We start from the raw sequence: 25949 nt of genomic DNA on the forward strand, positions 1-25949 counted from the left end.
AAATTGATACTTAACTTAAATGTGAAAATTTTTTACGTCAGATCATAGCTTCAGATATAGCTCACACCAGTAAAAATACGTAGTAAAAATACGTCAGCAATTAGATATTGGATATTTATACAGATAAATACAGATTCTTGACAAAGAATAGTAAATATTTATCTATGTTAATTTTGATGTTAATAATACTAAGGTATCAACGCACAGTCAAAACCGCCAAAAGGCTAGAAGCACCAAATTTGGCACCTAGGTTCCTTGAGTGACGTATACAGGGTGTCCCAGGCTAAGCGTGCATTAGAAGTTTCTACAGAACTACGATATCTAGATCGGAGATTTTTGGCACATCATTGTTTCAAAACGAGATCTATCGATTAAAATTATTTTCAATATGGCGGCACTTCCGGAAATACCGGAAGTTGGCAGCAACTTTCTTATTTTAAATGGGTGCCCCCATTTTTTATTACCTACTTAAATTCTCTGTAAAATTTTATGAATTTTGATATTAAACGTTCTATATCTAACATTAAAAAAAGTGGATTTCCATTTGAAAAAAACCGATTTATGATAATTTTTTAATCGCTGAATTCCATGACAGCTGCGGTCATTATTATATGACATTCGAACAAATTAAATTTTGAAATAGATAGCCACATGTCTTCTCTTCATAGCACAGTGGCTGTGGTAATCATTAGATTTGACGTTTAGGCTATACACACAGGGCCTATTTTACCATAAGGCCCATAAGGCCCGGGCCTTAGGCCCGGTGGTCTGGGGGGCCCGTTAAAGGTTGTAAAATATACATAATTTCAAATGTAAATTTACATAGCAGAGAAAAAAAAGTTACCTCTGATAAGGAAAATAGAATTAAATGAAATAAGCTTTAGATTGATATAATTAATGCATTTTTTAAAATTAGAATTAATTTTTTTTTTCATTATTTATTTTGTTGAATATAATAATGTTTATTTATTTTTTTAAATTATTGAAAAAATTAAAAATAAAAATAATTATTTCATTTTTTTAACGCAAACTAACAAGAGAATTTTTGAATTTTATTGGAAAAGAGGGCCCGAATTTTTGCTTGGGCCTTAGGGCCCGACCAGATGAAAAATAGGCCCTGTATACACATATTTTTGACAGGCATTTTTGTTTTGTATAAAAATGTTAAATATTTTTTTTCTCAAAAACGGTTAATGTTAGGTATAGAGTGTTTAACATCAATATTCATAGAATTTTACAGATAATTTAAGCATGTAATAAAAAATAGGGGCACCCATTTAAAACAAGAAAGTTGCTGTCAACTTCCGCTATTTCCGGAAGTGCCGCCATATTGAAAATATTTTTAATCGATAGATCTCGTTGTAAAGCAATGATGTGCGAAAAATCTCCGATTTAGATATTGTAGTTCTCTAGAAACTTCTAATGCACGCCCAGTCTGGGACACCCTGTATAATAGAGCACTAAGAAGCGATTTATATGGAAATTCGACCTAAAGGTCTGAAATTAGGGATGAAATGTTAAAATCTTGCAATAGAAATATAAAATTTCACCAAAACAATTTTCTTATTCACTAGACGCTGTTAACATCATCAGCAGCTAAATTTAGTGTTTTTATTTTGCTAATATAAAATTTGCAATAAAACAATGCAACATTAATAAAACAGTTATCTCCAAAGATGGACCTAATTTCATCTCATTTAGAAATTTGCTTAAACCTCTTTCCGTAGAAAGCGATATTATTTTACAATAATTGCTAGTTTCAACAGATGCGGCCTGGCAATTCATTGTATGAAATCTCCTTTTATAACCAATTAAACGCCGTATTAACTAAAGCATTAACTTCAAAACTGAAATGAAAGAGAAAGCAACCTGCAATAAACAACTACTTTAATGTCGTTTGAGAACGCACCTAAATTTGTGGACGATCTTACTTAATTTCTATCTATTATTTTATCGGATTTAATTTATTAATAATCGCTCATTAAATTAAACAAATGGTTGAGTGCAGAAGGAAATATTACATGAAAATTGAAATAATACAGTGCGAGCCATTATAGTAAAAAATGGTGCGATCAGAAATGCATATCGAATTTCTGATTTCTTGCTATATATACTAAGTGACATTGAAAATAGAACACCCACTAAAAGTTGTTTAATTTTAATCATCTTTTGTACATGAATGTAGGTTGACAAAATGATCAAAATTTGGAGTGAAAATATTGGCTCGTTATCTTGTCCCTGTTAATAATGTGTTGGACCACCTCGATGTTCTATACATTCGTTGAGCCGTCTGGGCATGGAACTAATCAGATGATTTATGTCTTCTTGCGGTATTTCATCCCATTCTAATTGTATCTCATGCCGAAGAGCTTCTAGTGTCTGAGGAGGATGCGGTACGTTTGTCAGTCTCCTAACCATGATATTCCATACATGTTCAATTGGTGAAAGATCTGGAGATCTTGGTGGACAGGGTAGGAGATTAACTTGGGCATTATGTAAGCGGTTCACAGTTAATCTAGCAACATTGGGACGGGCATTATCTTGTTGAAATATAGGATCGTGGAGCGTTCGTTAATATGGTAAGAGATGAGCTTCAACAATTTCCTCAATATAGCGTTGAGCCGTCATATTACCTCGAACAAGTACTAGAGGTGACCTGCTACCATATGCGATTGCTCCCCAAACCATAACTGCTACAACTTGGTTTACGTGCCTCTCCATGTAAAACTGTGGATTCCGCCTTTCTCCACGGTATCTTCTCACTCGCGCCCGACCGTCGTGCATTCCCAAACAGAATCGCGACTCGTCACTAAAAACGATAGCATTCCATTCTGCGCCCCATTCTTGTCTGGCTCTGCACCACTCTAGATGTTGTCGTCGATGTTCAGGGGTCAATGGTAAAACCCAATGAGGCCGAAAAGAAAACAGCGCAAAAGACCGTATTCGTCGCTAAACAGTTCGCATCGTGATGAGTTTTCCGTGTTCCATAAACCATTGATTAGCAATTGCTCGGGAAGTGGCCGAACGGTCTCTGACAGATAATTGCCTTAAACGGCGATCTTGACCCTCAGTGGTTAATCTTAAACGCCTGGTACCTCTGGCACGATGTTTACGGTGTTGTTGAAAGTAAGCTCTACAACAATTGGCAACAGTCCAAACGCTTCTATGGACCCTATCAGCAATCTCTCGAAATGATAATCCTGCCTCCCGCAAACCTACAATCTGACCCCTATCAAAATCACTGAGTTGTCTAAAATTGGCACGTCTACGTATCCTAGGCATTATAATAAACTCAGAAAAACACCTGAAACTACTCTGTAGCAGAATAAGTAACAAACTGTGCGAAAGCCGGGTCTATATTGGATGACTGGAATCTTAACAAAAACATGTATAGCACAAAAATTAGTGTGTTGACGGCGTTCAAATTATAATCATTTCTTATCCATACAATAATAAACATGCTTACAAACATTCATTAAAATTAAATAATATTTAGTGGGTGTTCTATTTTCAATGTCACCTAAGTCAGGTGGCCTCGACGGCCAACGGCTGAGATCTTGGTTAGCTATCCAATTATTTTTGAAATTGGCTGGAAAAATTTGCTGATAACTTCAGCGCTCAGAGGCGGTGCGTCGTCTTGCTGGAAAAATATGTTTTCGAGTTCCATTAAGGGCATATCATCAATAAAAGGGCAAAGCCTACTAGTTAAAAGTGGCGAACTTTTAAAAATTCTGTATTTCGAAGGGGATTATAACAAAATATCAAGTGTGCTATATTTTTGGAAAGGTAATTTTAAATTCTTTTCAGTTAATTAAAGATATAGAGGGTGTCCCAAAAAAAATCAATTTTTCTGTTGATAACTCTTAAATTATTAATGTTAAAAAAATTATACTTAAAGGTGCTTTGGAAATGTTTTCATAAAAATACAAAATTTTCCATAGCAAAAAAGTTACAGCGATTTGTTAAAAATGCACATTTTTGAAAAACACTCCCTAACTCCGAAACGGTAACAGATATTGATGTACGGTTTTCACCATCATGTTTTTGACGAAAATTGAGCTCCAGACACTCATATTAGTTTTCATCTATCTCCTATAGAAAAAGGGTGTTTCCATTTAAAAGCGTCGAATTTGACGCACCCTGTACATTTCTTAGGTACAATTCATTATAAATTTGAAAAGCTGGCAAACCGCGGTTTCTTAGCGATAAGCTAAAATCACAAAAAAATGTTAGTGTCTTCTTCAAAAGCGAATATCTCCGACAAAAATAACGCTTTTGAGATGAACCAAAAAACTAACTGTTGTGAAAAGATGTACCTAGATGGTAAAATTATTTTTGGTTGCCCTGCTTTGTTAACATATTCCACAGGGTGTTTCAAACTTTCAGCAAAATATAAACATTTTGTTTTCCCTCGTATAATTGACAGACAGAAACTTTCATTTTTAATTTAGAAAGAGGCACTAAAAAGTTAAATAATTTAGCTACAGATTGCTTAAAAAATTACCAAAATCGGCCCACTAGAACAAAATATATTAATCTTTAAAATACATCGAAATTTTAAGGTAGAACATTGCATAGGTTCATAAATTCGCTAAATACAAAGGTAAATATTAAGAAGAATTAAATAATAATGTACCTTAAACACAAGGCAAGACGAAGGACGCACCATTAAAATAAAAATAAACTATTACAGAGTATACGCGCCTATGTAACCTACGTTTTCGAACCGTATGTGTGACCTCACATCACACAAAATGCTAATTCCATTTTATTTTGCACATCGACCAAGTCAGTCTATTAATATTCTCGTGATATTAAAGAGCGTCGCATATCGATGGGTGTTTAAAATTCACAGTTCGAACAAAAGAAAATTAATAGAAGAATTTTCTCATAGTTTTCTCGAGGTGTAAATATGTGCTTAGCGCTGTTCTGCATGAAGGGAACGAACACTATCACGGTCTACAAACGCTGTCCTTGTCCTAACCACGTGTAGGTAGATCACTGTAGAAAGAGAGAGTCGAGTGTACTAACTAACCTCAGAGTAGTTTTTTTTCTGTTTCGTTTTGTTCATTACTAGCTTGCTGGCATTTAATTTATTAATAATCGCTCATTACCTTGATAGTAGTATTAACTTAGATACAAGATATGGTTTAACTTCCTTCAAACATTTTTTGTTTTTGTATTTAATTTATGATAATCACTTTAAAATTCTTTGTTATTTATAAATCATTCATGATAATAATGTAGTTATTTATATACTTTCCTGATAATATTCTATATGGAATTATTGAAATAGTTGGCAATATTGTGTTAGGGAATTTTAGGAGTGGTGATTGGTACTGATTTAAAAAAAGTAATTCATCAAAAATTTCAGTAAATTATACCAATTCAATGACGTATTTTGTGGCTTTTCTTTTGTTCTTGAAAATTTACACAAGTTTTAACTTTGTTATTTGTGATATTGATATATTCTTATTTTTTGTGTAACTACAGTGTTCAAAATAGAAAGGGAATATCCGGCATTCACAATAAGACTAGAAATGAACGTAAACGACGAAGTAACATTAAATCAATACTATAGATCAATACAGAACCGCAATTTTGAGAAAAAAATATGTATAGAACTTCTTACTAATCTTACTACTATCTCCAAATGTATTTTATTTAAAAATTTGATACCTTCCAACAATTATTTTTTGTCTAAATCTACTTTATGATACCTTAATGTGCCTTTTATTATCAAAATTTATTACGACCAAGTAACCTAACCTATATTTTTTAATACACTTATTCAATAATTAACTTAAAAAACTTTCAGAGATTAAATCCGTTTATTTCTCATCGCTTTTTGATTAGTCTAAGATAATTATCGAAAACGAATTTAAATTTATATCAAATAGACTTTTAGTCACGTGATTAAGCTTGACCGGCACAGTGTTGCCCACTTTTACATATTTTCTTTTAATCAAAATATTGTAAGAAACAAAAATAAAGTAATTATAAATTATATAAACAGTTGTTATTTACATCAACAAAACTCACCTTCTTAACAGCCCTTAAGGGACACAAATGTATGTATTCAAAATATTCTAAAGAAGTTGGTAAGAATTTTTTACGGCTATTAAGCTATGTTGTACACTTCGCGCTAAAAGAGATTCTAAAAAGAACAATGTTCGACTGCAAGGTCTGCTAGTAAAAAAAAAATATCGCAACTCTATATATTTAAACCAAAAACTCGTAATACAAAACTAAAATGTCAAAACGAATGACAATGCCAGGAAATAAATAAAAATAAATGTGGCAACTTGACACTTTTTACAACAGAACTACCACCTAAATTCCTAGCGGGAAATTTAAATTCCAGTTAGCCAGCTCGGCGCCGAATATTTCCATGGTTGGCAAAAATGAATTTAAAAATCGCGCCCACCGATTACCTCACTAAAAGTTTAATTGGTATGAAATATATATTTCAATCATTGTTAAAACATAATCTCACCATATAATTAATAAAAAAATAGATTAATAAATTATTTAAACCTTTGAATGAAAATTGCGTAGTATCTTCACTGATAATTTGTTTACCATAATTACGGATTTGTTTATGAAAGGACAGTGTTGTTTAAAAAATAAATGCTCTGTTTCATTGATGACTATTTTATATTTCAAAACGCTATATTTTATTCAAGGATTGGCAGCTGCTGGAATTGCTATTAATATCTTGTCATTGAATTTTCAGAAAAATTTAAATCTAATATAATGACCTATACCGGACGTTATAAAGGTTAATAGCACATCAATTGATAATTGTTTTAATTTACAACTTGAATTAATTAGTGACGCAAGGTGTGAGTAAAAATACAGGGTGTCTTCGAGTTAACAATAACCAAATGTCGTTTGCTCTTGAAAATGTTTATTTTTTTATTTTTTAACTTAATGATAAAACTACAAAATGCATTAGGTGAAAATATAAAATAGCTCAAAAGTTTAAAAAGCTCTGGCTTGATTAATTAACTTTTATCCTTCTCAAGTCCTCTTCAACATTCCTTTTTCATCTTCTACCACTTCTTCTTTTTCCACATATTTCACCTCTTATCATTTTAGCTACTCTTGTTTCAGCCGTTCTTTCAATATGACCTAGCCATCTCAGTCGTTGTGCTCTTGCTACTCTACTTGCTCTATAACGGTAAACGATACAGTTGTTTTATTTCTGGTCCACCATATGTTGACTATCTTCTTTTCTCCAAAAATCTTCCTCAATAGTTTCCTTTTCCAAATAATTTATAGCTTCGAATTTTCCGTTGCATTGAGTGTCCACGATTCACATGCATACCGTGCCGGCAACTGTTACTTTTGGGTCGGTATTTACATGTGTGGAAGTAAATCGCATAGGGATCTCATTAAGTCGGAGTGACAGAAATGCGACAGTGTGCTGTTGCGTTGTTGCCGGTACGCCTTTCCCTATTAAGTAAAGTAAAATCACGATCGCAAACCGCTTATTTTTGAGACTTTTTTCGAAAAGGTAACTAAATAAAATTATTAGATATATTTCTGAGCATCTGAAATGGAATTATAAGGATATCCTTAGGAGGGTGTCCATTTTTTTATAACGAGAAAACGTCAGTAATCGCGATAATTTAAAAACTGAACTTTTTTACACATAACACACCATAACTTAAGAACCACTTTAGATCTTGAAGTTTTTTTTTATTTTGAAGGTCGGATCATTTACAGTATGTTTACATAAGAAAAATTCGAATTTTTCCATTCTAAAAATTAAACAACCCATCCGTTTACTTTTAGTGCATAGCAGTTTTTAGCAATCATGTAACTTGTTTATTTATAAAGATTTTTGCATACTGTCTGCGAAGAAAGTTTTTGAAAAACTACAATCAATTATTTCTAATAGATTTCGAGATATCGATTTTTGAATTCAGAGTTCTAATAGCGCGACCACTGTCGAACACCAACTCAATTCCACTTATTTTTACCAAAAATGCAAGTGTTTCTAACTTGCACTTAAACATTTTCAAGCTATAGGGAAAATTACAACAACTCGTTAATAAATAAACAAATAAAGTATCACGAGACGTAATTAAATCGTGAAGCTGAACCCATGATGTATACCTTTTCCTTGAACTTTAAGTACTAACAGAGGTACTGATTGGGTCAACCGGTCGACTGCGACAAATCTGCTATATCCCCTTCCACGACTCTTAGCAATGTGCACAGTTTCTCGGTTTATTTCATACGTTTGGCAACGTGTTTACTGTTCCCTCTTTGTTCAGTACATTATACACGCATTGTACTCTTCTTACATACGGAAATCTCGACCCAAGACTAACCTTTGCCAGCCCTTATTATAGTACTATTGGTCGTATCATTGTTTGATACATTCTGACCTTTAAACTAAACATATTCTTGACACAATTTCCTGGGTTTCATTTCGTTTCCTTACGAATACTTCCTCAAACTTGTATCGATTCCCTCTCTCAGAATTTATTTGTATCTTCCCTTCTCAAAATATCTGATCACTCCATAAACTTAGTTTTCTTCGCATTATAAGCCTACCTATCTTCATGCGAAAATTAACATACAAAATCATTTTTCAATAAAAAACTGATATTGATAGCAATTTTACTTTCACTCCCTTCATATTCTTAACGAGCCATCAGAAGCACACTCTAAAATATCAATTATCTTAATCAATTTCATATCCCTATTATCCGGAAGTTAAATACAGCTTTAATGCTTAATTTTCTGTCACATAACGCCTATTATGAAACTTAAGAGTTTTCAAGTGCTTTTACTGTGTTAATTAGCGCTAATAATTCTTAGTGTCATAACTCTCTGAAGCAGTTAGTTTCAATTTTTCTTTTATACGAGTGATTTAAATTAAGTGATTTATCATGTATATATTTTAATATTTCAGTTTGATTACACAAGAGGCTGAAAAGTAAGTTAAATATCAAATTTTATTATTTAAACATTATATTTATATTTGTACAAATATATTTATTATTGTTAGATTGCTCAGGTTTATTTATAAGTATTGTTATATGATTACATCAACAAAACTTACTGTGTTAATAATTATTAATATTTATTTATTGGCTAGTTATCAGCCTGATAGAATATTGGTTTATGGTTATTACTCAATGGTCATATTTTATGAAACATCCTGTATAAATTTTTAAAATATCTTAAAGTATGTAAAACAACAAAATAAAATATACGTGTTTAAGAGTTTTTCGGAAAAACTCACCGGTTTTTAAATAATAAATATTTTAATATTTGAGGTGTGGTTTCACCCCCTTAGAATTCGAGTTTTGGAAAATCCGTTCTTATCGACTTTTTACTCCCTAAAGTCAATCCGTTTTCCAAAAATCAGCTTTTTACGTCAAGCGCTTTAAGCAGCACCGTGATTAATCATTGACCAGATTTTCTGAAACACCCTGTGGACGTTTTTAAAAAATCTTAAAATATGTAAAAAACAAAATAACATATACTTGTTTAAGCGTTTTATTGGCAACTTGACCATTTTTTAAATAAAAAATATTGTAATATTTGAGGGGTGGTTTCACCCCCTTGGAACTGGAATTTCGAAAAATCCCTTCTTATCGAACCTCTACACCCTAGAATCAACCTGTATGCCAAAATTGAGCTTCTTACGTTTTGAGCAGGATCGTGATTAATCAGTGAGTCAGTCACTTAAGGATTTTATATATTAGTATAGTTGATTAATAATAATAATTGAAATATTGTTACTAATAGCATTTTTCTTATTGTTCTAGACATCGACACTACGAAGATGAAAACGAATGGAGCTGTGGCAGCTGGCTTGAATACACGGTGGTCGTCGTTTTGGCCAGCGTACTATTACTGGGTTCCTTGGGATTGACCTTGTTCTGGGTGTTTCAATACCGAGGTGGATTCGCTTGGAGAGAAAATCCAGCCAAGCAGTTCAATCTTCATCCGGTACTGATGGTTGCCGGGTTTATCACATTCAGTGGATTCTGTAAGTATTACGTAATTATAGAAAATAAAAAAGGCCCTATACACGCAACGATTTGATCTGCATGCCAAATGTTAAGACCAAAACGATAGCGTTCTTTTCACATTACACGTCTTGATTTTATAAAAGATAATTTCGTCAGTCTATAGTCTAGTATACAGTTCCTGCCAAATCCGTGGTCTGTGTAGTTAAAGGTATTCAGCATGTTTAAAGATCACAGGTCTCCTCTCTTCGATGAGATCTTTATCTGTACAGGACAGTTCAAATCCCTCAGGTATCATTGCGTGTAGTGTCCTTTAAAGACAGAGTCTCATTAAATGACTTTTTGGACATAAATGGATGCAGTTGGGTCTACACTGGATCTCTGGTTTATAGATTCATATTAATATCATTTAAATTATCTTCGCGGTCGTATGCTTAAAAGGGTACTATCAGGCCCGTTCCTGGGGTATATGGCGCCTACGTGCAGCATTCTTTGGTGCGCCCTTTTTATATTATCAATTATATATTTTAATCTTAATCTCAAAAATTTAAAGAATTTATATTCTGCGACAAACGAGCAATATGTAATTGGAAATGTAAAAAAACTATTCTAATTAACGTATAAAAACATTTATTAAATAAATAAAACAAACAAAACCACAAATATTTAGTAACAAAAATAGTACCCTAAAGAAAAAAACTGACCCATTTTATATGAAATACATAAAAACAATAAACTAAAATTCGGAAATAATACACATGTACTGATTTCTTTCGAAAATCGACAACTATGTAACTATGGTCCCTTCCCCGACACAAACAGTACATTGTGAGACAGGAAATTGTAGAGAGAAACAAGCCCTATAACATAGGATACAACATTTTAATGAACAGTGCTTTCCATAAAATCAATAAAATGAAAAAAATACGAAATAATATACATGTACTGATTTCTTTCGAAAATCGACAACTATGAAACTATCAATCGACACAAACAGTACATTGTGAGACAGGAAATTGTAGAGAGAAACGAGCCCTATAACATAGGATACAACATTTTAATGAACAGTGCTTTCTATAAAATCAATAAAATGAGAAATATACGAAATAATATACATGTACTGATTTCTTTCGAAAATCGACAACTATGTAACTATGGTCCCTTTTCCGACACAAACAGTACATTGTGAGACAGGAAATTGTAGAGAGAAACAAGCCCTATAACATAGGATACAACATTTTAATAAACAGTGCTTTCCATAGTATCAATAAAATGAAAAATATACGAAATAATATACATGTACTGATTTCTTTCGAAAATCGACAACTATGAAACTATCAATCGACACAAACAGTACATTGTGAGACAGGAAATTGTAGAGAGAAACGAGCCCTATAACATAGGATACAACATTTTAATGAACAGTGCTTTCTATAAAATCAATAAAATGAGAAATATACGAAATAATATACATGTACTGATTTCTTTCGAAAATCGACAACTATAAAACTATGAACCCTTCCCGGACACAAACGGTACATTGTGAGACAGGAAATTGTAGAGAGAAAAAAGCCCTATAAGATAGGATACAACATTTGAATGAACAGTGATTTCCATAAAATGAATAAAATGAAAAATAAATAGATGAGATCAATGTGTTGCCGACAGATTGCTCTAGACTTGTTTATTCGGTGCGGCCAACGCAAAAAAGACGCTAAGCAAACTTTATCCTATGATGGTTTAAGTATTTGTTTATTGGCAAGAAAGCGTATCGGTTTTTTGTTACAAAGTACTGATTGACCTTTTGATTTTGCGCCCCCAAAATGTTGCGCCTACGTGCGTGCACGCACTGCACGCCCTGGGTACTATAATAATCTCACTCTGTTATTGGAAGTAAGAAAGAAAAAGCTATATAATATACTTTGCACATTTGCTTACATTTTCATTAGATAGCCAGATTTCGCAATTTTCATTATTTCGCAATGGTCATTAAGGGAAGTGAACGTACAGAAACGGTACGTTATGTAGTTTATATGCATTCATATGCGTGTGTCGTTTTTTTTAAGTAAGTAAAAGATAGCTTTATATTGCCGGCATCAGCCTGTGCCATCTGTTTATTTCTATTTCATTGAGCTAAAAAATCACTCTTTGTTACCGGCAATTCACTATTATTTTATATTTTATTTTAAGGATTTTAGGAATGTTGCTAAATCTTGGATTTTACTAAAAATATCAACTAATTCTAACCCAATGAATGTATGTATTTTTAATAAATTTAAAACTGAATCTATAATTTTTCTTCTTATAGTTAATATGTTTCAGTTCATTATTTTTATAATTGTGTCATGAATTATGGAAGACATTTTTCAAATAATTCTTATGGTGTTTAATACAAACATAAAAGTGTAATAGATGTTTTGTCGATCTAAGTGACATTTTTTTAAAAAATATACTAATAAATAAATTGGCTAAAATGTAGCCAATTTACACATGATTATTATTACTATTAAAAATCTCATCATAATGCAAATAACACTTCTGTAGTATATTTAAACCAATTAGTGAATACATATTTTAGCGTTTTCAATCTAATTATATGTGATAATCTATGTAAATAATTAACAAAACACAACGAAGATGTTTATTTAGTATACAATATAAACAAATTTGTGAAATTTAGACTAAAATCTATTACAGAATCTCATTAACAGAAGACTGAAATTATCATTTGTAATGCTGTTCTATAGATGAAAAAGATCAGGAAAACCTTGACATTACAGAACATGTTCTTAGTTCATAGACAGATGTAAAGAATGATTTAATGGATTGTTTATAAAATAAGTAAATAAGTATTCACCTGTACATCTAACGGGATTATCTTGAGAAAACCGCATATATTTATAGATTTTATTAAGTTTCAATGTTTTAATGTCATCATTAGAATACACTAAGACAGAACAAATAGGTATGAAGTCTTGACAATTATATGGTAGAGCCAAAAATTAACAATCTTATTATTTCACAAGCACATTTTAAATTCAAATGCAATGGTGTATAAATATTTTCTATTATCTAAAAAAGGGAGGATTTTAAATAAAATTGTTTAGAACCCTGTTTGTAAACAATCCGATTCTAGAAATTATGGAATATAAATAGAAAGAACAGAAAGAAGACAACTGGAAATACTTGGATTCTTAATTCGTTTTAATAACTTATATTTTTTAATGCGGATAAGACGAGCTTCTGTTGCAAAATTAATTTTAAATCTTAATATGCATTATAGAATTTAGTATACATATATTTATTTATTTAGTGTATGGCTCTAGTACACATAAAATAACATGTTATTATCACAGCTGTAAATATACTAATAATAAGAATACGAACAAAAATTGGACATGTCAAACACAAAATGTAAAAAAAGAAAATTTTAAATATAGTACAAAACAAACTTGTCACAAATAGGGAATGCAATCCCGCACCAAAATCTCAATCCCGCAAACCCGCGGGATTAAAGCAGTCAATCCCGCGGATCCGCAAAATTGCGGGACTGTAAACAATAGTCATACATTTGGTCCTAAATTGTACAAAAGGTATTGTACATTTTGCATAGGCCCACGATATATTGATATAGGGTGTATCTTAAACTAGCTATACAGAAATTTGGACCGATGTATACAGGGTGTTTAAAAAATATATTTAATATTAAATAAACTTAAATTTTATTATAATTTATCTACTTATTTTATAAATAAAAATATTATTCTGATGTTTTTTTTAACATGTGTTAGTTATCTGCTTTTAGATACACTCTATATCAATAATTTTTTGGCATATTATGCAAAATGTACAAAGCTTTTTGTACCATTTAGGACCATACGTATGACTAAAAAACTTATCAAATTGTTTTTTCTAATTTCAATACAGATTTGCCATACTTGGTAAAAATTTCGATTTTTTAAAAATTATAAATTTGCGGTAAAAAAAATTCTTGAAACACCCTGTATACGAGAATTCGCTATATATATTTTCGAAACCCATATAGCATCTTAATCACAATAGATGCATCTAAAACCTGGTCCAAACCGCATCCTAAAATCTTTTTTAGTTCAAGAGATACCTATACAACTTTAAATTTACCCTAAAATTTTGCTTGTCCCGATAATTACATATGTCCGGCAGTTTATTTGACGAAATTGTCCACTAGTTAAACGCTTTTCTTCACTTATGCACATACGCCAGAAAGAAATCTAACAAGTAACCTGTTTGTTTCACTTATTTTTAATGACCAAGCCGTAAACGGAATCCCCCCCCAAGCAGCATTTGGACGTCGGGACAACGTTGTGTCACGCGACCAAACGTCGGGGCGCAACGTCGGCACAACCTCGTGCCAACCCTAGTCTGCACTAGTTTGGAGAATAATTTTTGGGTCGAAACGACGTTGGATACCGACGTTGGCTAGAAGCCTAATTTAGTACAATCTGCAACGTTGTTTAAAATCCTAATTCACAGAAATACAAAACTAATATGGCGTCTAAGTCGCGTTTTATCCTAAATTGGGATAATTATAGTAAAAATATTATTTTATGGTTTAGTTAGAGACATATGTCAGATGGCAGTGAAGGAAAACAAAACAAAAATATTTAAGTGTGGAGGATGTTTGAAGATCATAATTATTGAAACACTTTAACCGACTCTGTAACTCGTTACCCAAGGCAAAAAAGTTAAACGCAAACAACTTTATTGATAAATGTATTGTTTCTACTTTGAAAAATACTAATGGGCCTTAAAATTAAAGAAGTTTTAAAAATTTTCTTGAATTTTTTTTTTAGTAAAATGAGAATAATTCATTCGCAGTCGAAAAATTGTTTCCGCGTGTTTTTAGGGTCAAATATTTCAAGTTAATGTATTCAAAAGCAGGAATTGCTATTTTAGAAACGAAACATTTTCTTATTTAACAACATGGCGGCTTGCACTTTGTTGTTTTGGAGATTAAGATGGAGTAGTTCAGTAGTCGCATACTGGTCTAATAAAGTCGCAGTTCGGCCTTAACAGGTAGTATACTAGTCGCAAGATTGCCTAATTTAGTCATCCTAGAGTCTAGCTTGTGCCGCCCTCTATAATCTAAATAAACGAGGGAGTGGATAAACTATCGGTAATATATGTCGATGTATATTTAAATTTAGTTTTATATGTACCTTTCTTATGTCCCATTTTAATTAATTTTTTTTTTATAAAAACAAAAACAGCACTGAACTGTCTGACTGAACACAACAATGAAGTGAAAATTTAAGATTTAAGGTTATGGTTCAACACAGTTGCAAAAAGGCAAAAAAGGCAAAAAGGTAGTGACCCGACGTCCTACCAACGTAAGAATAAGGAAATCTAAACAACGTTGGAATTAGTAAAACAGACGACGTTTGCATAACGTTGGAATAGGTCCTGAAACTGACGTCGGAAAACTCTATATTGTCCAACGTTGTAGCTACGTTCTAAAGATCACTTAAGCAAAAAAGGTTAGAAGACAACGTTTATTCGATGTCGCAGAAGCTTCTACTTTGCTGTAGTACAAGCCCAACGTCAGCACAATGTTATAAAAACGTTTAAATTTATTTTAATACCTAAGGTAGTAGTGATGGGCAAAACCAGTACAATTGGTTGTACTAGCACACTTCGTACAGTACACTTAATTGTATCGTACAGTGCGTGTCGTACAATTGTACGACGAGATTCACGAGATCAAGGGCGGACGGCAACGGAGTAGAATGAGTATGAGTCACCCGCACAGGTCACCCGTACAGAAGCGTACGAGTACAGTTGTACAAATATAGGAAGAGACTTGGGGATAGCACCGGTCGCGTGTTATTTTATATTTCTCACGTCTCTAGCTATACTTGTTATGTTGTACGATACGTACATATTTACTATGCTACTATACTTTATACTTTACTAATGTACCTAGTAATAAAATCTACAAAATAGTAATACCTTCAGAATTGTTTAACTATAATTATTATATTTTTAAATAATATATTTTCCATAAATCAAGTTCTAGAATACCTACGTATATTTTGAATTTAAATTGAAAATCCTAAAAAAATTACCTATTTGAATTAGGATATTAGAAACTAGGCATATTAGGCATACGTAGAAAGTACCTATAAACTACAAAAATAAATCGCTACTAATTTTCAAGTTAAACCACAGTACTAATAAGATAGCACACCCTATAATATACACAGTACATCAATTCACTACGTACGTGCGTATTACTGCGTATGTAGTGTACGTATTTTGGTTTAAAGCTAATTTAACCAAGCAACAGTTCCCGTAGTATGTTGTGTGTTCGGTCCCCGGTCCCGGGTCCAGTGCTTGCAAAGATGCAAAGTACAATGATAATGGTGGATTGTACGTTTCGTACAATAAAATTGTACGACACGTACACCGTACATTGAAATGTATCGTACATTTTGTACGACACGCACACGTACTTCCCATCTCTATAAGGTAGGGAGCTAACTATTTTTTGTCACTAATCCAACGTTGTGTTTAGTAAACATGTGGTCGCAAGTCGTGAAAATGCTACTTGGGCCGGGTTCCGGCCGTCGACGCATCGGCCCGGAACGAAACGGTTTGACCCTGATCGAGATCGATTCGGTTACCCAGTAGTAATGCCGCAGTAGTAATCCCGCGGATCCCGCACGGTAAATCCCGCAACTTTGATCCCGCGGAATCTCAGAGGGATCACGCATTTGCGAGATCCAGCATTTGTGGGATTGCATTCCCTAGGTAAAAATTCTAGTCTTTTTATATAATCAATCGCACTTGATGTTGCTTTGAGAGGAAATCTCCAAAATCTCCCTCATACGCCGTTAAAGCGCATTCTTCTCTAATATGTCGAACAGTCTGTCGTAGAGCTCCACAATTACATACCAGAGTGGTGGCCTTTCCCCATTTATAGAGAGAATCCATGCACCTGCCATGTTCGGTTCTCAGCCTGTTTAGAGTTACCCATATTTTGCGAGGCTGCTCAAAACATATAAAAAAAATACATGTGAAGTCTCGACTTTGTGGTGGAGAATACCTATAAAGTTCATTTCATGGAGATTACATAAATACACTCCGTATATTCATGGAACAATCATTGGAATGACGTTCACCTTTATTTCTCATATTTGTTGATTTTGAGCGTGCGTTTGATAGCCTAGAGCACCAATCTCTTTAGCCAGCCCTCAGCAGAGCTGGTATTCCTAATAAAATTATAAGAATCATAAAGGCGCTCTATTGTGAGGCTCAATGTGCTGTCTTTCCTAAGGGTCAACGGAGTAAATCCATCAACATTCGGAATGGGGTGAGGCAGGGTCACTTCCTATCGCTATTTCTTTTTAATATCCTCTTAGATGATATTCTAAACAGAACAATTTCCTGGAATCATCGTGAAATATGGTGGACTCTCTTTAGCATGTTAGAAGATATCAGTTATGCAGATGACATCTATGCGGATATAGCATCAAAACTACTTGACTTAACATATGAACCTCAAATTGCAGGTCTTAAGATCAATATTAAAAAAACTAAATCGATGAGAGTTGGTACCAAAAATGTTACTCCCTTTATCATTGGAACAAGACATATACAGGAGGTAAATAATTTTACTTACTGAGGTAGTATAATCTCAACCAACGGAGGCACAGAGCAAGATATCATAAATAGAATAAAGAAGGCCAGAATAGCATTTGGGATGCTCAACAATATTTGGAGATCTAGACAGTACTCTCAACTTAAGTTTTCATAAACAGCTGTCTGCGAAAAATTGTTGGAATATTCTGGTCAAATACTATCTGAAATGAGGATTTATAGAGCTTGACCAACCAGAGGCAGGTGTATAACGAGATCAACCAAGAAAATGGTCACACTTTAAGGCGAAGCTGCAAAACATCGCTGGCAGAGCTACTGAGTGGAATCCACAAGGCAGTAGAAAAACTGGTCGCCAGAGACATACACACATGACCAAAATTATTGCATATATCGTTTAAAAATATACGGAAAGGAATTTAAAGAATCTTTTTTTATACTAAGCTTTGATAATTTGTAATAAACATTTTTTTATTATAAAGGATATAGTAAACAATGTTTATCGTTCAGACCCAATATTATTACAAATTCTTGCACATTTCGATTTGTGGACTCTTGGGTTTCAGAAAGAAATTGACCATTGTTTTGGCCTTAAAATGCCTAGAAACATTATTTCAGAGTTTAATAGAGTCAGAATAGTAACACTGTCTCAACAGGGCTACCGGCAAGTTGCAACAGCGGAAATTGTAGGAGTTAACCAAAGCGATGTTTCGCGAATATTAAAAAAATCAGGGAGACAAACGAGGTTACAGACCGGCCTGGAAGAGGTAGAAAGAGAGTTACTACTGCTGTGCAAGACCGTCAAATATCCCTAATTGCACGACGCAATTCCCTGCTTTCTAGTACTGCTATTAAAAATGAGTTAGCTCGCCTTAAGGGAGTAAATGTTTCAAGAAAGACCATAGCAAGAAGACTCCATGATAGAGGATTACATTTAAGGAGGCCTCTACGTGTTCCGAAGCTTAATTTACAGCACAAAATTACGCGACTACAATGGGCTGAGGAGATGAGAGCAAATGGACCTAATTGGAATTTCGTCATATTTAGTGATGAAACAAGAATAGGCCTAATTTCAGACTCGCGACGAACTTTGGTCTGGAGAGCATCTGGAAGACAAGCACGCTTGAATGCAGATCAACCCCGTGTCCCGTTTCATGGGGGAAACATTATGGTATGGGCAGGTATAATGCACGGAGCTCCACTTGTTTTTATTGATGGCACAATGACAGGTGCCTCATATATAATACTATAATAATAGATAATGCTCCTCCCCATCGCATTTTAGCGGTTCGCGAATTTTGTGAGGAAGAGGGTATAAGAAAACTGTGGTGGCCACCGATGTCTCCAGATATGAATGTGATCGAGCTTGCTTGGGACATGCTAAAACGCCATATTGTCAAAAGGAATGATCCCCCGTACCTTAAATGAATTGAAAATTGCTGCGCGCGAAACATGGGAAGCCATTCCTCAACATCTTCTGGACAACTTAATTGAGAGCATGCCACGTCGTCTCACAGCTTGCATTGAGGCTCGAGGAGGCAATACAGACTATTCGTTTTGAGAAATAATTAAAATTGTTTTCAATATTTTCTGTTTAAAATGAAATTTGTTTTTGTTAATTTTCACTCATTATGAAATGAAATTATAATAACACCTAGTTGCACTTGCAGTTGTGTAGTAAGCCAATATGTCCAAAAATATCAAAAGAATCATATTAGGTCCAAAATAAAATAAAAATTTTGGCCATGTGTATATATGGCAAAGGTCAATTAAAAAGGAGATCGAAGCAGTGAACCGATCATAGCGAGATGTCAAATCAATTGTCAACAACCGAACCCGCTGGAGAGCGTTTATTGAAAAGCCATCTAAGTTCCACGTAGGAGTAAAGGACAAAGTGAATGAAATGAATAAAGTTCATTCTCTCATATATTTTACTTTAACAACAAGAAGAAAAGCGATCGTACAGAGGTGGAAAGAGCGATTGCATAAAAGTTACCTCATCGCGCGAACGATGTGGAAACGGTGCATGATTTATTATACGCTCGAGAATATCTGAAGAATGAGCGAAGGTCGAGTGAAGAATTAATGAAGCCGCGAACACGCCCAATTTAAACCCGGTACATATACGTTTCCAGGTTTCGGAGTGGCCTAGAACAAAGAGGTTTCGTGTGCCAAAGCCCGCGCTTCGAAGCTTTGAAGCTGCGGGATAAATTTTAAACAATGTCGTTTTATTGTGGCGTCGGTTTGTTCCATTTAAATGTTTTAGCTTCCTTAATGGAGCAGACTTCACGAAAATGGATTTTTAGTTCGTATAATTCTATAGCCTATACAGTATGTCCCCGGATTGACTATAAATTGACATTTAGATTGCTTGTTCTAAAATTGATAATTCCGTTAATATTTTTTTCAAATCTCCATACCGTTTTAGCGAAAATTTAGATAACATGAAAATATGAAAAAAAATGTATATACCTTTGTGGCGGATTCATCTCTCCAAGAAGTCCTATATGGGTATTTCGCCACTGCAAGAAAATCTCCAAAATAAAATATGTAGTTATTTTTTGTAAACACTTCTGGCGTTAACCCAAACGGAAACTACTTGTCAGAAATTAGGTTTACAGATATGCAAATTTGCCTAACGAACAAAAAAATGCTTAACGTTTCGGATAGTTTATCTCTTTCGGTCGTCGGAAGCAAAAAAAAATACAAAGAATAAAGAAAAAAAATATTTAAAATATTTAAATTTAACTATTCGAGAACACTTTAGTTTTTAAAACAGATACGTCTACAAAAACCGTTGACGTTAAACTTCATAATTAACTACCTGATAACAATTACTTAATAAGGTAAAACCAAAAAACCCCAAACTTTCTGTATGATTATTTTTAATTTTTACGTATGTTATGTTCATTGGCGTAACTACAGGGGGGCCCGGGGGTGCCCTCCCCCCCACCAAGTGCTGCTGGACACCCCCCAGAGAAATCCTGAATTATGACTCTTGGCTACGTATTAATTTTTATTTGCTTGTGATGTAGTAAAAATGACGTTTTCTAGTTTTGTTTAGATAATATTATTTTATTGTGTTCTAAAAATGTGTTATTTTTATTTTTTTAGAAAATTTGTAGGTACTTAAGTAATCTACGGGAACACGGTTTGATAACCAAGTGAAATGTTTGATAACCAATGAAATTTATTGATAGAGAAATTAATATAAAATTTTATTCAAAGAATGTGTTTTTTAAAGTTATTTTTCATTTTTAAAATAACAAAATCTCTAGGCGACCCCTGGGGTCAACGGTGTTTTGAAAGATGTTCGTATTTTATATTGTTTTCCTATCCTTCTTATTTCTTCCGAAATGCATGTATGGAATTGTAAGTTGTATATATTGTGTATTGTTATCATTGTGTCTATGATTTGGGGTTTGTATTTCTCGTTTAATGTTTTGTCAATAAATCTTCAATCTAATAAAACATTTAATGATGTAAATAAGAGGAAATTTCTCACATGGGTGGTCAAATTCTATAGTTTTCATTATATCAAACAGCCTCTGAGAAATGTTTTCAACTCAAAATGCCTTTAATTATGTTTGACTACATCAATTAAAAGGGTCTTCAAATACATCAATGTGATATTTGTCTAAAATTTGCAAAAGAATCCGAATCTCTGGATAACTCGAAATTATTTACCCATTTAAAAGCCTTTGATCATGAAAGTGGAAAAATTTGTTCATTTTATTTACTGGAAATGGAAAAATTATTTATATTAAATTTTGATGAGTTTTGCACTGAAGAAAACATTCAGAGGCTGTTTGATATAATGAAAACTATAGAATTTGACCACCCATGTGAGAAATTTCCTCTTATTTACATCATTAAATTATTTATTAGATTGAAAATATTTTATGCATTAAAGTTTACAAAAAATAAAGATTTATATAGTCAAAAAAGTCCGATAGAACCAATAGAAAAGTAACTATTTTGTCACATCTTTAATTAAATTTTGTTAAATAAATTAATTTTTTACACTATAAATATCTTTTTTTTCCTAATCTCCTACGAACTGATATAATATGACGAGCAATCTATTAAATTACTGTGAGATTATATGCCTCGATAACATATTGGTGCAGATTATTTTCACCCAAACAAATAATAACCCAAACTATACATTGATGCGGATTGTCTATGTACTCTTTCTGAAGGTCACAGAAATCTGAACGCGTAATTCGGTGTTCTTTCACATCTGTTGTAGTTAATTTGTGTCGCTACAATAAAAAGCTGTGCCACAGATTAAGTATTATTTCAATTGGGAATACATTTTTTACAAAAGGCAACAATGCATTCGAAAAAAAAAGAAAGTCTGACAACGCCATAGTCATATTAATGATAAAATAAGTGCAACATCTGTATAATACTTAATCTGTGGTTTTGCTCTTACATTCAAAGGCTCTTATCGTATGCGCAGTAAATAAGCCTCTGTGTGCGCAGGAGTAGAGAGACTTACTCTGTAGAGTTTTTTTTGTCTATTGTTGTTTGAGTTTTAGTGATGACAATCCCAAATCAATAAAAAGAAAAAAATGTGTAGGAAAAATAAAAAAATAAGCCACGAAAAGTGGATACTTCAAAAACTAGTTGTTAAGAATACCTAAATATGTAATCTCGTATGTAATTAACACCATTCATTTAAAATGAAAATTTAACTCATTACTCACATTTAACGATAAATAATTATATACAGGAATGTTTAATCAATGAGAACATAAATAAATTTATTACGAATTTAATAGCATCCTGATCCAATCAATACTAATTTTCAAGTTCAATAAATTGATTGATTAAATTGAAATAACTTATTGTTAGTTATTCTCTCTCATCCGTTTATTTTTTAAAAATACAAAATAATATTTATAAATCTTTTTTAGCTGTGCTCCTCTACAGGATATGCAGATGCTGCAGAAGGATATATGTCAAACTGCTCCATACGGTGTTCCATGCGTTGGCGATACCCTGTGTGGCCATTGGATTTTTGGCAGTGTTGGACTCCCACAACCTGGCTCAGCCACCAATTCCCAATTTCTACTCGTTGCACAGCTGGATAGGATTGGTAACTATGGGATTATTTGCCATACAAGTAAGTCACTTAGAATTATATTTACAGCAATATAATAGAAGCGAATGAACTTTATTATTTACTCACCCTGTATTTTTATCAAAAATATCAGTCGTAATATGTGTCCTAAATATGCAACTTAGTGTAAACCTCCTATAAATAACAACCATTAATTTAATGTCTATAGAATTTGTTTCATTATTACACTCCTTCGCAATGAGCTCATTAAATGCAATTTTGAGTCATCCCACCTATTGAGATCATTGAGATAATTAAGGAGGTATTACCTGTCTTCAACTATGCCAGTAAACACAATTATTGTAACGTGAGTTCCTTTAAAATCGTTATCTATTAACATTAATAAGAAATTTCCGGTACATGATAAGTATAAAGGCATTAATCTAGTTTCAGATATAATAGTTAATTGTGCATGTAGAGGTACTTTAATAAATGTATTGTAAGATGTGTGTTTAAGATTGAAGAAGATACAGTGTGAGTCAGATGTAAATATATTTGTTTGATGATGAAATATACCGGGTGAACTTAAATAAATTAATTAAGGAAGCTTATCTTATTTGCTACTACCCTATGATAAAAAAAGGCTTCAAAGACGGCTTTAGGTTTGCACTTAAACAAAATTCCCACGTTTTATACAGGGTGGTCCGAACTGTATTCCGGAAACTTAGGCAGCATATTCTGCAGATAAAAATAAGTAAAAAAGTTCGTATAAATGTATGTCCTAAAATGCTTAGTTTCTGAGATACAAGGTTTAGAAGTTTCATTTTTATTTTGATTTTTTCCAAATAATTCCTGAAGTAATACTAATATTTGGATGAAAATTGCTGTCTGAGAGTTTTTTGACATGAGAAATTTGATTTTGATGTCAATATGACTTTTACTTGTAGAGGGCGCCACCTACATGATCTTTAACTGGTTTGAAGAGTAACAACTTTTTGTCCGTACCGTGTATAAAACTATTTAGTAAAAAAATATACATTTACGCTCTTTTTACGTAAAAATAATTATTAGACTGAAATCATAAATTTGAAATGTTTTTGTGCCAAAGGTTCAACAAAAACTGTTTTATCATCATTTTTTCGAAGAAAAATTTATGATTAATTTAAAAAAATAAAAATTTCACAAATTTCCCATTTCAGTCAAATAACTATCTACTCAATATGTTTATTTTTTGTCAATAATGACATGTATTGACTATTTCCATTCTACATATCTTGAGAACGGTTGCTCGTAGCGATTTTTACCAAGGGACGTTTTTTACGTAAAAAATCACGGAAATGTATATTTTTCGCTCAGTAGTTTTATACAGGTACGGACGAAAAGTTATTACTCTTCAAAACAGTTAAAACATATGTAAGTGGCGCCCCCTGCAAATAAGAGTTATATTGACATCAAAATAAAATTTCTCATGTCAAAAAACTACCGGACACCAATTTTTATCCAAATATTGACGTTACTTCAGAAATTATTTAGAAAAAATCGAAATAAAAATGAAACTTTTACACCCTGTATCTCCGAAACTAATCATTTTAGGACATACATTTATACGAACTTTTACTTCTTTTTGTGCAGAATATGCTGCCAAAGTTTCCGGAATACAGTTCGGACCACCCTGTATTATAGGAGCTACAGATGCCGGCGACGTACTATTGCCATTGCCGGACCCTGTATATCAGGTTCCTTTAAGAAACAAAATTAAAAAATAGTTAATTAGTTAATTTAAAATATTTTGTAGTGGTAGATAAACGTTTTAATGGTTGAATTAAGCAATGATAAAACACGTTTTTCAGCTGATATTATTAGTATAGGGTGCGGATATGAGACTGGCACTCTTACTCTCTTTCATTGAGTACTGTATCTGAATTTCTCTTCCTGTGTACACGATTGTAGGAGCTTTATTTTTTCTATGTAAACATACTCGTACGTCTTCGGCATTAGAAAGTTCGATATCGTGCGCTGTTTAGGTATTTCTCTTGTAGGAAAAATGGGCGTTCACGATCCGATCACTTCGCACGCGAACAACTGTTGAATCGTGAAATGCTAAACAGGTGAACACTGCGTTCGGATCGCTTGTTAAAGGAGGTACGGAACCGATTCCCTTATTTATGACGTTTCGGATGATCGCGTTTCGATTTCGAATTTCCTAACGCCTTCTAAAAGTAGCCACACACTTACAGTTTTTCATGAAGGCAAAGATTGTAGAATGTATGAGAGGGTGGAAGTTAATCACCGCGACCTTATTATAGATCTATTGTGTCTCCCTTTTTTGAGTTATTATTTATCATATAGTCGTAGGGCTTTAACTAAAGCCAGCAAATGAGACGGTTTCACAGAGGTTAGTTCTTCATCCGTACCAAAGGATGATGTTTCTGATGTTTCTCCATTCTCCCCACAGAATTCGCCGTTGTTTATTAGCATCAATCTACTGAAGTGTTTATTGAGTGTGTGAGACAGTGTCCTGTTAAAAACCCCGTGGCAATCCGAAGGTTGTCCTTATTTAAATCAAGGAAAATCTCTTTGATTTTTCTCGGTCGTTAGTCCTGAAAAATATCTTCAAGTGTCTTAGACCGTTGAAGGATTCTCATTCCAGGTTACGAAAGGAGTCTTCCAGGTTCTTCGGTTATGCTTTAAGTTCTCAAATGCAGATGACCTACACACGAACTGACATTATACTATTACATTTAATTGTTTTGGCGTCAATTAATTTTAGATATACATCATCAACTGATGCTCCAGCATTCCTACAGTCTCTGAGCTTTTTGTAGTTTATCCTAGGGTTGCCACCTGTCCTTTTTTGAAAAGGACAATCCTTTTTTAGAACAAATTGTCCTTTTGACTTTTTTTGACCAAAAAAGTCTTTTTTATTTCTACTGAGATAAATGTTAATCCCCGAGAAAATTATCTACAGCAACCAGCAATATTCATTTTATCCAAATTTAATTACACATCAAAATAAAAACACTAAATCACCACAATACACCAAAACACTTTTACTTTTACACTGGACGCGCGTTTCGCTAACCATGTTAGCATCATCAGCAGATGATTATAAACTAAAGTACAATCTACAAGTTGAGCGTTTATATACTCGCTCAGTGGGCATCGAGTGGGCGTGGCAAAATCTAGCCACCCGAGTCAGAGCCCACTGAGCGTAACAGTTAGATTTCCGCCACTAGAGTAGTAGGAACATA

At 33.1% G+C, this 25949-nt stretch overlaps 1 protein-coding gene across 6 annotated transcripts in view; it reads left to right on the plus strand.

Annotated features, from left to right (window-relative positions):
* The window catches only part of LOC115878788 (cytochrome b561-like), a 240917-nt gene that overhangs the window by 191710 nt on the left and 23258 nt on the right, over positions 1 to 25949 (plus strand). For 4 of the 6 annotated variants that reach the window (XM_030895391.1, XM_030895390.1, XM_030895395.1 and 1 more), the window contains 2 exons: positions 9792 to 10015; positions 22553 to 22761. In XM_030895391.1, coding sequence (XP_030751251.1) covers positions 9792 to 10015; positions 22553 to 22761 — 433 coding nt within the window. Of the gene's footprint in view, positions 1 to 4793; positions 4990 to 8929; positions 8954 to 9791; positions 10016 to 22552; positions 22762 to 25949 lie in introns of those variants that run through there. The other 2 variants (XM_030895392.1, XM_030895393.1) reach the window with 2 other exon arrangements.

Source organism: Sitophilus oryzae, unplaced genomic scaffold, assembly GCF_002938485.1.
Source record: "Sitophilus oryzae breed Bouriz unplaced genomic scaffold, Soryzae_2.0 scaffold_1525_pilon_pilon, whole genome shotgun sequence".
NCBI classification, from domain to species: domain Eukaryota; kingdom Metazoa; phylum Arthropoda; class Insecta; order Coleoptera; family Curculionidae; genus Sitophilus; species Sitophilus oryzae.